The 18157-nt window shown below is 33.5% G+C and overlaps 2 protein-coding genes across 3 annotated transcripts; one reads left to right on the top strand and one right to left on the bottom strand.

Annotated features, from left to right (window-relative positions):
• Positions 1-7477: 7477 nt before the first annotated feature.
• Positions 7478-10427, top strand: LOC146901772 (uncharacterized). 2 transcript variants are annotated; one of them, XR_015023005.1, is made up of 4 exons: positions 7478-7908; positions 8032-8171; positions 8631-8816; positions 10230-10427. XR_015023005.1 is itself a non-coding variant. In XM_085736049.1 (3 exons), exons 1-3 carry the CDS (start codon positions 7602-7604, stop codon positions 8748-8750), a joined length of 567 nt encoding a protein of 188 aa, XP_085592175.1. In that variant the 5' UTR covers positions 7478-7601; the 3' UTR covers positions 8751-9719. The 2 variants fall into 2 exon arrangements, 1 of the variants encoding a protein (XP_085592175.1); XM_085736049.1 differs by lacking the exon at positions 10230-10427 and having other exon boundaries at positions 8631-9719.
• A 3077-nt stretch (positions 10428-13504) lies between these two features.
• LOC146901773 (LIM domain-containing protein WLIM1-like) lies at positions 13505-16514 on the bottom strand. The gene is made up of 5 exons (XM_085736050.1): positions 16193-16514; positions 15085-15181; positions 14926-14966; positions 14746-14835; positions 13505-13925 (listed from the first exon to the last, which is right to left on the bottom strand). The coding sequence occupies exons 1-5, from the start codon at positions 16328-16330 to the stop codon at positions 13746-13748; spliced, it is 546 nt and encodes a 181-aa protein (XP_085592176.1). The 5' UTR covers positions 16331-16514; the 3' UTR covers positions 13505-13745.
• Between the last annotated feature and the right edge of the window lie 1643 nt (positions 16515-18157).

The raw sequence follows: 18157 nt of genomic DNA on the forward strand, positions 1-18157 counted from the left end.
TACTCATAATTGAGTTTACAAATAGCATAATCAATGGAAGAATTAAAACATACATAAACTGGTAAAGAATGGAGGAAATCGCCCCGTTCTTCAGTCTCCAGGTCTGCAAATCGCACTTTCTCTCTCCAGAATTCGTAACCCCTGTTTTTGGAATAGACTTCAGCATAAATAGGCACAGAAATTCGCCTAAAATCGTGTCACGTTTTAAGTAAATCGTGACACGTTTTTAAAAACAGCTGAAGAAATCGTGTCACTTTTTTGCAATCGTGACACGTTTTGTCCCAATGTCGAAAGCATGTTTTTCTGGTCTGGTAAAATCGTGTCACGTTTTGGCAAATCGTGACACGTTTTTGGCGTTTTTCCAGCATCTTCAATTTTTCCTCTTTTTAGCACTTTATCATCTTTTCATGCTTTTCTTGCTTTTCTTGCTGCTTAAGTTGCCTTGTGAACTCCAAAATGTGATGAAAATGACACTAAAAATAGCGCATAATTGACTGTCATCACAGCCCCAAACTTGAACCATTCCTTGTCCTCAAGGAATCTACTTGCAATATTGACAATCGACAGTAAAATAACAATTACCTGATCAAGCGATAGTACCTAAAAGTTCAACACCTTACTAGCTAAAGATGAGCTAGTTTGACTTGTACGCATCCACCAATTCACAACTCCACGCAAAAATATGAAAGGGTTCACACACAGTCGACATGCAATCTACATATTACCATACGCTTGAAAAGTTTCTAAACGTCAATCAAAATCCATGTCAATGCACACTTTGAGGTCTTTAAGGGTTATAACGGGGCTTAGGTGAAGGTGGGATAATATTTGGATAAGTAGGCTACACAAAATTTGAGTTAGGCATTCCTACGGAAGTTAAGCACAAAATTCAATCCATCATTCATTCACCTTATGGAACAACAATTCTTGCAAAGGTACTAGAGAACACTTGTAACTATTGGGACAATCGAGTTTAAAGTTACTCGAATTTTCAATGTTTTGTCCCTTTTTTCATTCTATTCTTTTCTTCCTTTTTTTTTTTTTGATACACCATTTTTGTGTGTATTTTTCATGATAATGTTCTTTGTTCTCTAGTACCCCCAGCCCCAAACTTAGTTGGTTGCAAATTCCAATAGCAACCCCAAACTTAATTATTTAGCAACATTCTACAATGCCTAACTCAGAAAAGCAATATGGGACAAATCCTAAAAGTCTCTAAGCTTGTAATGTAGTTTGTCACCGAACAAAAAGTTCTAATCCTACCGGCTCAAATTGGCTAAGAAAAGGATAAAATTTAACAATTAAAATCAGGGTAGGCTTCAAAAGGCTCACAGGACCAAACACTTTTGCCTCAGCGTGCTAATGACAAAGATCAATCAACAATAGAGAAACAATGCAAGTTCTAGAAATGTAAAAGCATGGAACACTCTATATAAGTAAATTGGAAAAATAAAATTTGGCCATGAATCCTTACAGTTATGATATCTGGGAGTTGTGACTACCTATCCTTAATGCCGTACACTTCGCCTTTGAAACACAAGTCACTCCTCCTTTTGAACTTTTGGAATACCACTTGAACAAACATTTGTTACTAAACTGTAAAAAGTCAACAAACAAGCAAATTCATCAATAATAAACAAGTTCAGATTCAATCACATAACAGGGGGTACAGCTGAGTTATTCTAACACACTGACAATTGTCTGACTAACAATAGAAATAAAATACTGAAAATAAAAACATAATAAAAAGGATGGGTTGCCTCCCACCAAGCGCTTTCTTTTACGTCATTGAGCTTGACACTTCAACACCCTAGTCAAGGTGGATATTTCCACTTTGATTCAACAAGCATCCTTTTTCCACTTTTATTTTTTTCTTGTTGTTCATTTCCAACTTCATCTTCACTATCCACTTCGTCAACCTTTCTGTTGGTACTCTCAAGATTCACCGGCTTGAGCACTTTTCTGGTTCTCAATTCAATGCCTTTGCCATTTTTATTCTTTGAATATTCAACATTCTCCTTATTTTTACTGAAATGGGGATAAGGCAACTTTACATAGTATGGAATCACTTGAGGCTTATCACCATCCTTGAGGAGCTGACTTTTAGACTTTCTCAAAATGGAGCTTGCATCTATGAGTTTCTCTATTTTATCTCCCTCCTTCTTGGATTCACACTCAACTTTCTTTTTCTTACTCTTATCCACTCTCATAAGGATAGCTGCTACTCTCCCATCGCTCATTCCAATCATATTGCATGCATCATTCTTTTGATTGTTGGAAGTATTGCCACCAAAACCTCCCCTTGATTGTGTTGCCATTAGCTTTGACAACTGCCCAATTTGAGTTTCAAGGTTCTTAAAGTAAGCTTCATTGTCCCTTTGCACTCTTTCTTGATATGACTTTATCTCTTGGAAGTTGGTTTGGGTCAATTTGATGAAACTAGTCAAGGCTTCTTCAAGTGCGATTGGTTTTGTTTGTGGTTGTTGTTGGGATGGGTAGGTAATTGGGTTTAAGGTGTTGTTGTTTGAATATTTGAGGTCAATATTTTGTGTCCACCCCATATTATATGTGTTTGAGTAAGGGTTCTCTTCTTGATAAATTCTCATATCGATGGCTTCCTCACTCACTCCCTCGGGTACACACTCACCATTAGCATGTCCTTCACCACAAAATTCGCACCTCAAAACTTGCGCTTGTTGAGTCTGTTGAACTTGTCTTATACTTATGTCTTGTACCTGTTTGGAAAGTGCTTCTATTTGTTTACTCATCAAGGCCTGACTAGCTAAGATAATACTATTCTCATTCACTCCAAGCACTCCTATCTCACTTTGCTCAATCTCAACACAACACTCATTCTGAGCCATGATCTCAATTAGAGTTTGAACCTCAAGGTCTGTTTTTTCTCTTATACTACCCCCAGCTGAAGCATCAAGGAGCATCCTAGTTTGAACATTCATCCCATTTGTAAATATTTGCATCTGTTCCAGTAAATCAAAACCATGTGGTGGACACCTCTTCAATAACAGTCTGAACCTCTCCCAAGCATCATAGAGAGATTCTGTATCACCTTGTTTGAAACCACTAATTTCTGCCCTCTTCTTCAACAACTTCGATAATGGAAAGAACCGCTTCAAAAACTTCTCCTCTAACTCATCCCATTTTTGAATTGTACCATTAGGCAGGGCATGCAACCAATCTTTTGCTCTTCCAGTTAATGTTAAAGCGAACAATTGCAACTTCTTTTGATCTTCAGTCACTCCATCAGGGCAGCAGAACAAACAAGATTCATAAAATAAACTCAAGTGTTCGTATGGGTCTTGAAGTGATCCTCCATCATACTGATTTTCTCGAAGACCCGCAAGAACTGAATTTTTTATGTTGAAGGCAACTGGGTTCGCCGGTTGAAACCCATGAGTGATAAGACATCGGTGTGTTCCTATACCATAGTCCCCTAAGGTGCGTCTAGATGGATTATCTCCCATCTTAAATCAAATAGTATTTTGCTTGACCTTGCAGAAACAACAAAAAGAAAAACATACCATCATAGCACCGCACAAGATAAATTAAAAGCAACAAGAGTAAATTTTTTTTTTTTTTATATATATATACAAAAATATAAATGACAGAAATCCTAAATAAAAACAAAATTGCCAAACTAAAATGACTTAACAGTCCCCGGCAACGGCGCCAAAAACTTGATAGACGTTTGGCAAGTGCACCAAATACTATCGAAGTAGTAAAATATCGATCCCACGAGGACTGTGTTAATCTCAATTCAGCAATTAGGTAAAATATTTAGGATGCGTAAAAGTTATTTTTGGTTTGCCACTAGGCAGTAGATTTGATTGCATAAAATTAAATAACATAAAATAAAGATTTGGTTAGAAAATAATAGAGAGATGAGATCAGGTCTTTCGAATCATCTATGTTCCCCTAATTGGTATACTGCACTTATTCTTATGAATGATTTTCTAGTTCCACGATAGTTAACAAAATAGTCCTAATCAATCCCTTGAGTTAGGACCCTCTTCTCAAACTACAGCCCCTAATTCCTTAGGTGGTCTAATAATATTTGAAGGTTTAAGCACGTTAACCTAACATCACTAACAAACGATTATCCATTCCTAGACTAACCATGTTTATTAGAACAATTCAATTAAGTCTAAGTCGAAAGCTATGGTCAGTAGTCATTCGTTCTCACTAAATCATGTTTATATGGTGTCAATATATAAAAAGCATTAAGAACAATTGAATTGAATAAAAACTAGATTGTCATTCACAATAAATAGAGTTTCACAGCATCATGTATCAATTAGGGTTACAAAGAATCATCTCAGACCTAATCTCTAAGAGATTTAGCTACTCATAATTGAGTTTACAAATAGCATAATCAATGGAAGAATTAAAACATACATAAACTGGTAAAGAATGGAGGAAATCGCCCCGTTCTTCAGTCTCCAGGTCTGCAAATCGCACTTTCTCTCTCCAGAATTCGTAACCCCTGTTTTTGGAATAGACTTCAGCATAAATAGGCACAGAAATTCGCCTAAAATCGTGTCACGTTTTAAGTAAATCGTGACACGTTTTTAAAAACAGCTGAAGAAATCGTGTCACTTTTTTGCAATCGTGACACGTTTTGTCCCAATGTCGAAAGCATGTTTTTCTGGTCTGGTAAAATCGTGTCACGTTTTGGCAAATCGTGACACGTTTTTGGCGTTTTTCCAGCATCTTCAATTTTTCCTCTTTTTAGCACTTTATCATCTTTTCATGCTTTTCTTGCTTTTCTTGCTGCTTAAGTTGCCTTGTGAACTCCAAAATGTGATGAAAATGACACTAAAAATAGCGCATAATTGACTGTCATCAGGGTTTTTTCTAAGGATTTCTGATCCTTATTTGTTGAATTCCATCCACTTGGTGCTATTGACTCAATTGGGGTTTCTGATTCTTTGGGAACTGTGTATTTTACATAGTAGTTGAATTTTCCAGAATCTTGACCTAATATATCCCAGTTTTCATTATTTTTGGGTTCTGAAACTGTTGATGTTTCTTTTTTACAGAGTTTTTCAAGGTTTTGGATTGTTAATATCATCTCCCTCTCTTCAGAAAGAAGAGTTTCTAGACGATTTTTTGCAGAGGCGATTTGCTCATGCTTTTGCCTAAGAGAATTCTGCAATGTTTTTATAGCTGCTTCCATTCTCTTGCCAATGCATCTGCAAAACAATTCTTTTCAGATTTTATATATTCAATATATGGGTGAAATGGTTGAACTTTCGTCTGCCATCTAACAAGTCTGCCAGATTTGTAATTTGCACGAAGATCATATCTCCGGAATCCTGTTACATATGTGGAATCTGTTCTTCATAAAAATCTAGTTGGAATTAATTCCATTTGCCATTTTGTTAAAACTTTAACACAAGTTAATGTTTCTAACTCATGAATTGGATATTTTAATTCAGTATCTGTGAATGATCCTGAAACATATTTACATAGTAAAAGATCCTTGTCTTTTATCTTATTTTTGATTTTTTCACATGAATATTCAATCTTGGTATCTTTCGATGCCAATTTTTCTGATATATCAGATAGTTTGTCCAATTTCTCTTTCGAGCTATCAGACTTAGCGTACTGGGTTGCTCCAGTATCTTTTATTCCTTGTTGATGGGTTGCATCACCAACATAGTTTCCCGAATCATCAAGATTTAGTACCGCTTTACCATTAGGTAGAGCTCTCATACAACATCCCCATGTTGTTTTATCAGCATCAATCTCAACAACTAAAAAATCATTTTCTGTTGGATTGTATAAGCTGGGTAAAACTTCAATTTTTCTTTTGATAGCTTTTACAATTAGAGTATCTTGTCCAGTCCATGACCATGGAACCTTTTCAGATATCTTTTTCTGTAAAACCTTGTTGGTATTATTGTATGTCATCATGAGACACGTCTACCGTAATATCAAACATACACTTTATTTCATTGTCAAAATGATTTAGACATATCGGCCTAATCACAAAATTTGCATATTCATATTTTCTTTTTAAGATGAAGGTAAATGTTGTTTTGCTCCAACATCAAACAAACGAGAAAATAGATGGATAAATTCGTGTGATTCGTCAAATGTGAATCAAGCATTGTATGTTTCATGCTAATATGAATATTTGAATCAAGCAAAAAACTTGAAGGTTCTTCCACTCTTTAGAAAACCAAAACATACTACATTGTATGTTTCATGCTAAATATTGTTCACGCCATATAACAATTATCTAGAATGAACTATATCGAGTTTAAAATTAGAATGTTTAATTTTAATCTAACGACTCTTTACGTGTTGAACGTAGAATTTAGAATTCTGACTTAATGCAGTTTATGATACATTTTTATTTTTCAACTATCCTTTTTGTCAATGACATAGACAATTTCTAAAACCTCAATGTCAAAGTTCTATAAACTCGACTATTGAAAAGGTGTAAACCATAGACAAGTCTTAGTAACAAGAAGAAGAATTACCTTAACCTTATGAACAATGACATTTTTCACTTAATTTAACCAAAGACTATACACCACCACAGAATGTTACACCTTATAGATGCACATCACATCAACTCAGCTGCCAAGGTCCCCTATCTCCATTACTCTATTTCTCCATCCTTCCAATCACTGTTACCCACGTTCACCCTTGTTGGATAACAGTTTCACTTTTTTTTTTTATTGGTCCTTTTTCCCCTGTCTTGGTCTAAATTGGCGCACCCCATTTTGGTTGCCACTTTACCATGCCATCTTTTTTCCCCAAAGTGCTACTTTCTACCACCGCCATTTTTAAGATTATCATTCGCGGTAGATTAATCTCTCAACTCGGATAAATTCACAAAAAATTACAAAGCCATCCTCAATAGGTTTATAGTTTGTTTGGTTATATATTCTAATTCCTAATATCTCATCCCAATGTCAATTTTGCCGTAATTTTAAAAAGCTTTATATCCTAACTTAACATGAAACACACGTCTTCGTTCCGTCTAACATGTAAACAAACACTCACTTAGTATTAACATATAGGTAAGATCTAAACCTAAAACCTTTAGTTAAAAGTCTCGAATCACCTCGTTTAAACTCTATTGAATACAACTGCTTTTCATAATCTAAATATAATATTTTCAGCCCATTACCATTAGCTTAAAAAACTTACTGACAAAATGTTTGATAGACACTCACTTTTTCATGCACCCGACGACATCTAGTTAATCAAGTGTAAAAAATATAGTTAATTCAATTGAATAGCCGATTAATTTAAATCACGTATTTAATTAATCATCTATTGAAATGAATGAACCACACTATACAATTGATTAATCAAGTGTATTCATTAATGTATTTTTATAGACCTCCAACTCAGCATGTGTACAATTATATCATATAATCTACATAGCATAGCATATAGGATATATTATATATGTATATAACTTTGTTTGACTCTTTGAAAACTAGTGGTAAGAGAGTGAGTGGTTGCTATAAATATTCTAGTAGGAAGTACTTTAACATTCCGTTGCATCTTCCTTATTATTTATATCCTTCCTCTTCTTGAAGAAGAAAAAGAAGTGAGAGATAATGGGAAATTGTCAAGCTATTGATACAGCAACTCTTGTGATACAGCAACCAAATGGCAAAGAAGAAAGGTTGTATTGGCCAGTTACTGCTAGTGAAGTGATGAAGACACACCCTGATCACTATGTTGCTCTTCTTATCTCCACAACATTATGCACTTCAAAAGACAAAGAAAATTGTTCAAATAAGAGCAGCGACAACAACAACGACGACAACAACAACAACAAAGTTCGTATTACACGTATAAAACTTCTTAAGCCAACAGATACACTTTTGCTTGGTCAAGTTTATAGACTCATCTCAGCTCAAGGTCAGTTGTTACAACTTCATTTGAGCTTTGACCTTTTTCTTTTGATTCTTTATATTGTTTTTCACCCTTAAAAGATTATTTTGTTCTTTCTAATTTGAGTCTTTATGTTGTTTTTGGTTTCAGAGGTTACAAAGGGTATGTGGGCTAAGAAACAAGCAAAGATGAAGAGAAACTCTTTGCCAGAATCAGCACAAAAGTCAAATCAGATTAAGGAAAGGATTAATGATAAAACAGCTAATAGGTCTGAACCTGAAGATAACAAGGTAAATCTCAATTAAAATTTTTATTTTACTGTTTCTACTTCCAAATCCATGTTGATTGAATCTGCAAGAACATGAATATCTTCAGTGGTGCTTGATGTAATAGTTTAATTTGCTTATTGTCAACCAACTCCTTCTTATGAACAGTAACTATATTTTGCTCAAGCATTAATTCTAGTTTTACACATTGATTATTTTTTTTGGTTAGAACCTCAAACCTTATATATATTATGCATTATCTTTATCAAGTGAGTTAAGCTTACAGAGACTATTCATGTTTATGTACATTAACTAATTAAGGTCTGGTTATAAATTTTATTGGCACTTCATAATTTTCATTTTCTTGATCCATTGACTTTGTAGTAGCAAGGAATTAGAGTAGAGAAGTATTTTCAAGAAAATAAGAGAGAGATTTGTTGAATGGTGATTAATAATAATTTATGATTGGTTCATTATTTTCAGGAAACAAAATCTGAAAGACATGAGTCAAGGACAAAAGCAACAACAAATGGTGGCAATCATAATAATAAGTCAAGAACATGGCAACCCTCTTTACAAAGCATCACTGAATCTGCCAGCTGATATGAGTTTTGAATCTTACTCACATGTGATGACTCAAGGGACATGATTGCTTAGATCTGTGGGAAATTAAATTAAGGGTAAAATATGCATTTCATCCCTGTAATTAGGGGTCATTTGAAATTTCGTCCCTGAGCTTACTAATCCTCCCATTTCATCCCTGTAATTATTAATCACTTTAAATTTGGTCCTAATTAAGAATTTTGCCCTTAATGAAATCTGAGACACGTGAAAATACTTATTTGCCCCTGTCTACCCCTATGTTCATCTTCTCAAAATCTTCCCTCCTTCACTTCACTTCTCTGGAACACCATTTCCTCCCAAAAGAACTTTAAAAAACCCCTTGTGGTTGTGGATAGATCCATACCTACAAAAAAACACATGGTTTTTTCGCTGCCACTACCAAACCCTTTTTCAACTACTTCTCCTTCAATTGATTTCCTCATCAATATGCAGTGCTTCATTTCTTCTTCATTTTTCACTTGTAGGTCCCTGAACTAGAATTTTCCAATGTAAAACACAACAACAACGTCATCTTCTGGGAACAAGTGTAACAAAATTAACAATTTTTTACATCACTAAGGATAAAACACAACAACACAAATGACAAAAACAATCAACACAATCAACACAAATGATGAAACACAACGCCGTCGTTTGTGTCCCCAACAACCTCCGGCGGTGGAAACCGCCGACCGTCCCTTTCCGTCTACCTAAGCTCACTCCGACGATTTCGATTCTGATTCCGGTTCTGAGTTCCCTCCCTGATCCTTCACTTACTTGTAGTTTCGTCTTCTCATGTTTCCGGCACGGTGGCGGCGGTGGTGGTGATGGAGTAACTGTAGCCGTAGCCATATTTTGCATTTGGGTCATTGTTTCTTGTGTCAAGTAAGGAACTTGTTGGGATTTAGAAATTGGTGTTTTAGAAATTGGTGTTTCTTCTTTCAAAAAAAAAAAAGAAAAGAAAAGAAATTGGTGTTTCTTTTTCAAATAGAACCTCTTTCACAGATTCGTCTTCAACAATACAAGGTTACTTTGATGGATGTAAACAACACAATTCAATTTCTTTGGAAACGGTGGCGGAGACAACGGAGTGCGGCGGAGGAGACAACGGAGAGAGAATGGACGGTGTTGGTTGTGTTGATTGAAGAGTTCGATGGTGTTGGTGGTGATAGACATGGAAGAGATCTGGTGTTGGTGGTGGTGGAAGAGACTGAAAAAGAGGAAAGAAGGACGGGTAAGAAGAAAAGAGGGAGGGAAAGAAGAAAAGAAGAAGACAGGGGCAAAAACGTAATTTCACGCGAGCCCAGCAAATTAAACAGACGCCACGTCACTAATTACCCTCCACATCAGCAAATTTTTGTAATTAGGATGAAATCTCAAATGATTAATAATTACAGGGATGAAATGGGAGGATTAGTAAGCTCAGGGACGAAAATTTAAATGGCCTATAATTACAGGGACGAAAAACATATTTTACCCTTAAATTAAATATAACACATTTTAGGGAAGGTAGAGCCTAGAAATATAAGAGATGATAAAATTCCCTTTCAGCAACTTGAAGCCTCATGCATAATAATTGTGTATAGTATAAGTAAAAGTTGACATATAATATTGAACACCATTTAATGTATTCAGATATTACTCTTCAGTGAAATCAGACTTGTCATTACCAGTTCAGCAATCAGCATTATTCTTATTGTGATGTTTTTTTTTTTTAATATGTGGCTTCAAACGAATAACATGTCGACATCTCACAGATAATTACAATAAATTGAAAGATATGGCATCAAAATTGATCAAATAGAAGAAATATTTTTCATGAGAACTGTCTCATAAGCTTAAGCAAATCAACACTCATAAGATTTCTGTATGTAGTTTTTTTTTTATTATTATTTTTTTTATAAATATACATGTTTTGATACCATATTAAAATTTAGGTTGGATCATAATCACCTAATTCAATTCATATATGATTAACTTTTTAATGTTAAGTGTGTCGCTTATGAGATCGGTTTTTAGATCATATCTCATCAAATGTAAAACTTTTAATATCTCTTTTATTCAATTATAAATAAAAAAATGCATTATTTGAACAGCATTAGTTGATGATACAAAAGAAAAGTGCATTATTTGATGTACACAATAAATTGATGATACAAAAGAAAAGTGCATTATTTGATGTACACAATAAATAGTTCAAATAGGGAAATTGGTCTTGGTTGTCTTCAACTATATCTGTGTAATTTTTAAAATTAAAAGAATAACCCTTAGATCAACTTGAAGAAGCAAAGTAATTAATAAGATAATAACAACTAAGGAATATTGTTCAAATGAAAAGTAAAAAAAGTATGAACAAGAATGAAGATGTGACATAACACAACACAAGGTTTACTTTAAAAACACTTGCAATCAATGTGCCTGTGCATTTTTATATCACTTTAGACATACATGACACCTTAGGGATATTTTTTGTTGCATTAGAAGCAGAAGAATTTTTCTCATGGCCCATTGCATTATTTGTGCCTCAACTTTCTTTCTGTCTACTTGCCACTAAAGCAATTCACAAAAAAAAAAAAAATTGCCACTAAAGCAAAAAACCCTTTTTAAATTTTCTTCTTCTTCTCTTTTCCTCACTATTTTTTTAACTTCTTTTTTGAACTCATTGGTAATTAGGACATCTGGCACCATAGAAGTCCATCTTAATATCTCCACAACTTCGGTCATTTAAACCAATTATGAGACTCATCTCTGATCCATCCGATTGAACATGATTTTCGTTTGATTCTAAATTTTTCGACGTGGATCATTTCACGAGGATTCGAACCTGTATTTTCTAGGTCTTTCCTCATTTTATTTTTATTTTTATTTTTATTTATAATAAAGATGTTGCATCAAGTCATAGGAATGAATAAAAACTATAGAATAGGACAATTGCAACCAGCTCACCACTCGTGCACTTCCTACGCATGAAAGTTAGTTTGCACTGCACGAGGGGTCTTAAGATTCCATCATACAATACATAGAATTCCTTCCACACGTACGGCCCACCAATATTTGGCTTCTTTAACTTTTCCTTTTCCCTTTCTCTTAAGTGCTTTTTTCGTTGTTTAAAAAATTCATAACATTAGTCACTACCTTCTTTCCTTTCTTTCTTTTATGTTTGATAATGTTTACCTTTTATTTTATTTCTTTGCCTTATGTATATGATGAACAATCATGGAAGATAGACATAGATATTCGAGCAAAGCATGCCTTTTTTATTTTCCTTTCCAGATTGCAGTTCTGTTGGTCACGAGTTTATCTTATCTCTTTCACATGTCTTAGAAGAATAGTATAGATGCGCGAGAAATGTTAACTTGTGCTTTGGAGTTTAAGTTAAGAAATTAAATGTAGAAATTTTTTCTTGAAACTTGTGAATTTAATGTCTTAAAAGTTGCAAAAGTTATACTTTCAATATAATATTTATTTTTTAATTTCTATTTTAAGCTGGGCACAAGTTAACGTGACTGATAAAGTTATGTACAGAGATGATAATATTTTGGGTCTTGCTAACAAGTGCCCTAAGGGCATTGTTTAAGGAACTCAAAAAAAGAAACTATGTCTTGAAAATACAAGTCAAACACTTTTTAAAGTTATAACCGTACAATTTCCAATGCAAAAATTGCTACTTTTAGATGCTTAAACAATGCCCTTAGGGCACTTGTTATCATTTTCCTAATATTTTTTGCAAGCAAATTCAGCTAAGTATTGCTTAGGATTAAAGTGTATGTGTATTGTACAGGGAACAATCGTTATATGGTACGGCAGAAATCAACAGATAGTAAACAGATAAGCCGACTTCAAATTGATTGATAATATATACATCATACTCATATAATAATGTATCCACTACCTAATTTTAATTTTGTTTTGAAAAATCCCAAAGGAACCGGCCTGATGATTAATCAATGGATACTTTTTTTTCACCGCACATCTTCTTCAATTTAAGCTTAAAGACATTTTTGGCTCCTTAATTTAATTTAATTTAATTTAATTTTTAGGTTCCATTTAACCCCTTTATTCTAAAACAAGTCATTTTAACCCCTTAACTTATCTCTATTAGCAAAAGTTGGTCTTTCTGTCCAAATTGTTGGTCAAGTAAAACTTCATTAGAGATACATGGATTTGATGCACCACCTTAAACATTCTAAAAATCAAGGTTAAATAAGCTTTTGTCTTTGCAAAATCATCGATTTTCATTTGTCGTCTTCATAAAAAGAATGACATGTTTGCATTAGTATAAAATTCTCTATAACATAGTTTTAGTTTTATTAAATTAAAATTTGTTTACTTTTCCTTAAACTTAAACTTTTAGTTTTTAAATGAAATTTTTGCATGTTTAGAACTTAATAAAAAGTCCAACCACACAAAATTTGGAATGTACGGACAATCTAAGAAGAATTTTTTTTTCCCATGCATAGAAGAATTTGGAATGCAGTCCACACATGATGAGGTGGGCAGTTGAAATTTTCGTTTCGTTCATGACGAAGACGAAGTATGTGAGTGTGAAGAAGAATAAGAAGAGGTTGAGCATAATAAGATGAAAGAGGTGCCAAAGAATTAGGTTATGACAATACGACAATCAAAATTCAAATTTTAATCGGAAGAGGTTTCCACATTTTGAATATGACATTATCTCGACTAGATTATCTCCGGTTGAGGGAAAAACAAACAGATATGAGTCTACCATGTAAGTATGGAATAATAAACCAAAGTTATAATAATTACCACTCAATTCTCAGCCTTAAAAATTTCAACACAAAGTTAAAGTTCTTTTATAAACTTGCCAAACAGATATTATATAACTTGCATAATCAAACAAATAGAAGAACCAAGTATTGTAACAGTGTCATTTGATAACAAAAAACAGACATCTTCTAAACTTGTATATTATTGCCACTGCAAAGTTGCATTATAGTATTATAACAACTGAGATGTTGTGTTCTCAGTCATCCCTTAGACTTGTTCAACCTTATCAAATTGGCTGAAATTACCCTTCTGTTTGAAGATCTGAGTATGGTGATGTCTACAATAAAGGCGATGTTCATGTGCCACATAGTTTGATGGACTGATTATGCAACCTCCATGTGTGCACCTGAAGCAAGTCTTATGGTAAGATTCTCCATCAACAGCTACCTGAAAAAAGAACAATCCCAATGAATATATGGTTAGATCTAGGATATATATTTAATTTTAATGTTCCTATCATATTCCAGATATGAAGCAAGAACACTCCTCGGATTAGGCGTGTCCGGTGTCGGATACGCGTCGCTGTCTGACACGACACCTATGATTACACTAAATTACGTCATTTTTTCAAATTATTATCCGTGTCGGTGTCTGTGTCGTGTCCGGTGACCGTGCTTCATAGTATTTCAGAACGATTTGAACCATATATTGGACAATTTGTGGTGGTATGAGCTGTGGCATTTTGAACCTGTTACTTAGATATAATATGGGCTCTTAATTTCAATTTTTTTATTTACTCCCTTGGTTAATTAAATACTAACTTCAAAAATTTGCAGGTGCCTAATGGCAAATCTAGCTTAATCACTGTTTCCAGCTCATTTTATATATCTATTTCAATTTATAGTTCTGTTTCAATGTTTGGTAACATTAACGTAATAAATGAATGAATCATAGTGTATCTTCACATGTATAAAGGTCTAAAATATTAAGTAAAGAATACATGGATAAGAGAGATTCTCAGTTGTGGTTTAATCTTAATCTAAATAGTATGTCAGAAAAAAAGATGGTTTTAACAATAAAGATGAGAAGGATAAGGTTCTTTAAAGTGAGAAATAAGAATATATTCACCATTAATTTCATTTAAAGTGTACCATGATGTTAACATTTAAGGATAGATTCAACCTTACTCATTTTAGAGGCAAAATTACTTTTAAAGGGATCAGTAAAGTTTACTAAAGAATATAGTTAAGTTATATAATATATATACCTTTTCAATTGGGTACACTGTTTTCTTGCAACCAACACATTTTTCTTGAGTTCCAGCAAAAAATCTTGAAACCTTGTTATATGCTTCGACCTGTTACATTATTACTAGTTACTAGAGACAATTTACTTTATGCAGGGGAAATTAAAAATCTATCACTGTGTATTAAGAATGAGAGAAAACCTGATCAGTTGATCTTTCAACTCTATAAATTCTTGCAATACCTACAAGCAATAGATATTAAACAGATGAAAGGAGAAAACAAAATAAATGTTTATTAGAACTTAAAAAAATAAGTGCTTATGCTTAAGCAATAACCATGTAGTAGGAGCTATTATTCACCTTCAAAACTTTTGTCCAAACTGCCAGTCATCTTAAAGAGTTGATCAAAATGAGGCTTACAGTATAGAACACCCTCAAAAGAACAATAGTTACTCAGCTGCACCAAGCATAAGGAAAAGAGGATTAAGGATATTAGCATACATAACATGTTAATTTGTTTCAGAGTTCAGTAATAAGCAACAGAAAGTTGTCTCTTACGAAGCACGGATTCTGACACAGACACCTGACACGACACTGACACGAATACGTCAACACCACTAATGTAAAAAACATAGGACATCGACACCGCTATCTATATATTAATTTATTTATAAAATATCTAAATTGAGAATCAGAATATATACATATGCATCTAACTTAAACAATTTATTTCATTAAAAAAAAAGTTCTATAACACTATTTGGCTTTCATTTATCCATTTACAATTGAAAAATTAAAAAACTTTATAATCAATTTTAATGTCCATAACCCTTCGTTGATCAACATTTCTAACACATCTTTAACTTTTGAATCTACTGTGTGTGGAAGCAGAGAAAAAATTCAGACATTTGTTTGAGTTGTCTGACACGCATCATATAAGTGTTATATATGTGTCGAACACCGGTTCAAGAAGTGTCAAAGTAAAGAAAAAAAATAATGTATTTCGGACACTTGTCTGATACATGTCATACGAATGTTATAGGAGTATTGGACACCGCGACACACCTAATTCTAGACGTGTCCGTGCTTCTGTCACATAATTTCAATTTTTCAATTACATATGATTGGCTTACAACCTCAGTTCTGAAAATATTAAATCTAAATTTACTGAGGAAGAAACATTAAAGTTGACAAAATTATGAAAATAAACAAGTGATAAAATAATTGTGAAAGTAAGTGCATCAACTATTTGTGTTCAAGCAGCTAGTTATGCCAATTTCATGTGAAAATATTTTGAAACTTAGCGATTTACACTGCCAAAATAGTGGTTATAAGTGCATAATAATCTAAAAGGGTGACCAAATTTATAAAGATTTCTGAATATCATACATATTGTAAAGATGAAATAAGCCTTATTGAAGCATTCATCGAAACAAAGAAAACTAAAAACAAAAGTTTGGTCTTATACCTTGAGTGTGCCCTTGCAATGGTGGCATCTGAAGCAAGACTTGTGGTACACTTTGTTATCAGCAGTGAGCTGTTCCACCCAGTAAACTTTCTTTTCACATGTATTACATTTCTGTGTAGTGCCTGCAAATGATGCCATCTCAAATTCTCACTTGGAAGTTTGAATAAACCAATGAGTCTCTTGCTTGCTTCTTGTTTTCTTTCAAATTCAGTGTAGGGGAACCTCACAGCTCAAGTATATATCACAAATTATTATTAGTAGTACTAGTAGTAATCATGTTCATATTGGCCTACATTAATTTCAGACACATTATCAATACATGCACATTATGAGTCAAAAGAAATATATGCAAATACTATATCTCTCAAATAATACATTGTTTTTTGGTCAAAAATAATAACAAACCCTTGTTTTTTTAACTTGTTTCTCTAGAAAGCTCTTAAAATAAATCCAATATTACTATAATCATAATGACTTTATCTTTTTTTATTTTTCTAAAAATGCTTAGCCGAAAGATCTATGATTTGGATTATATAAAATAGTCAAAAAAGTTGGATGCATTGAACAATTTACTAATTCAAAGCCAATAAGTCACTACTAAAAAAAAATTCAAAGCCAATAAGTGTATTTTGACCCAAAAAGGCCAATAAGAAAGGGAAACGATGAATCTATAGCAAAAAATAAGAAAAGCAATTCATATTTGCTTTAAAATTTCCTTGTGATGCTGACCAAAAAAATAAAATAAATCCTTCTAATGATTACTGACTCTAAAATATTTTTCTTTAAACTTTTAGTATTAAATGACTCAAACGATATAAGGCTATCCTTAGGTGGTCAAAACCATGAATACAATTATTTTGACACAAACGCAAGAATATAGTCATTTAATTATTTTAAAAATACGTATTATTTAATTATTTCTTATACTACCTTTTGTATTTTTGTTCTTGTGTGCTTAAATAAAGTGTTTAAATTCTGTCAATAAAAAAAAAAAAACTAACATAACAATTAACACACTAATATTTGTTATTAAAAATAAATAAAATAAAGTGTCTAAATCTTTTGATTATTGAAGATTTTCCTCCTCTCACTCTTCGTGAAAATAAAAATAAAAACTTTTTCATCTCACGTGCTTGAGCTTGTCATCGTGGACAATAACTTTTACCCCTCCTCGTGCTCAAATGAAGATCATGCACATATAGTTAGTACCCACAACGACAATCTCTTCGTATTTTTCCAACGGTAGTGTTGTACTTACGGTAAATAAGATCATTGCTACCTTTAGGGGTGGGAACAGGCCAGGCCGTCCGACAGGGGCCTATGACCTAGCCTATTTAAAGCCTAGCTCGGCCCAGCTCGTTTATTAACAAGGTCATGCTCAAGCTTTTTATAAAGCCTATTTAATTAAATAGGCCAGGCTAAGGCTTACAAAAAAGCCTATTAAGGCCGTCGGGCCGGCCTATTAAGCTTTTTATGTATAATATATCTTCCATTATTGATATCGTTGAAGTTTTTTTTTCTCATAAACTCAAGCCTTCATCATAAGATTAGTTATTTAGCACATATATTGTTGTGATTATACCTTCATAAGATTTCATTATTTAGTTGCAGATATATTCATGTGCTTTAGGCCTTCGTAAATTTTGGCCTATTTAGTAGTAGGCTTACATGTGTTGCTAGGCTTTGGTGTAAAATAGGCTTTTAAATAGGCTTCCAGGCTTCATCGGGCCTTTAAATAGGCCAGGCCTCGAAAATGAGCCTATGACGGGTAATAGGCCAGGCTCAGGCCTATAATTTTTGAAGTAGGCCAGGCTTAGGCCTTACAAAGTCCGGCCCGGCCTAGCCTATTTCCACCCCTAGCTACCTTGGCGAAGCATGATGATATGTTTTGGTATTTGTCAAAGTCAAGTCATTCTTTTTATGCAAGACAGAAACCGCCCCTTGCAAAAATTGCGGGGAGGTTAT

This window comes from Medicago sativa, chromosome 8 (assembly GCF_051527215.1).
Source record: "Medicago sativa cultivar Bolivia chromosome 8, Bolivia_mono, whole genome shotgun sequence".
Lineage (NCBI taxonomy): Eukaryota > Viridiplantae > Streptophyta > Magnoliopsida > Fabales > Fabaceae > Medicago > Medicago sativa.

Excerpts from the sequence above, each read along its gene's own strand:
- LOC146901772 (XM_085736049.1), top strand. The coding sequence starts at position 7,602 with ATGGGAAATTGTCAAGCTATTGATACAGCAACTCTTGTGATACAGCAA. Across the intron at positions 7,909-8,031 it reads TAGACTCATCTCAGCTCAAG|AGGTTACAAAGGGTATGTGG; the intron begins GTCAGTTGTTAC and ends TTTTGGTTTCAG. Across the intron at positions 8,172-8,630 it reads CTGAACCTGAAGATAACAAG|GAAACAAAATCTGAAAGACA; the intron begins GTAAATCTCAAT and ends CATTATTTTCAG.
- LOC146901773 (XM_085736050.1), bottom strand. The coding sequence starts at position 16,330 with ATGGCATCATTTGCAGGCACTACACAGAAATGTAATACATGTGAAAAG. Across the intron at positions 15,182-16,192 it reads ATTGCAAGGGCACACTCAAG|CTGAGTAACTATTGTTCTTT; the intron begins GTATAAGACCAA and ends TGCTTGGTGCAG. Across the intron at positions 14,967-15,084 it reads TTTGGACAAAAGTTTTGAAG|GTATTGCAAGAATTTATAGA; the intron begins GTGAATAATAGC and ends TATTGCTTGTAG.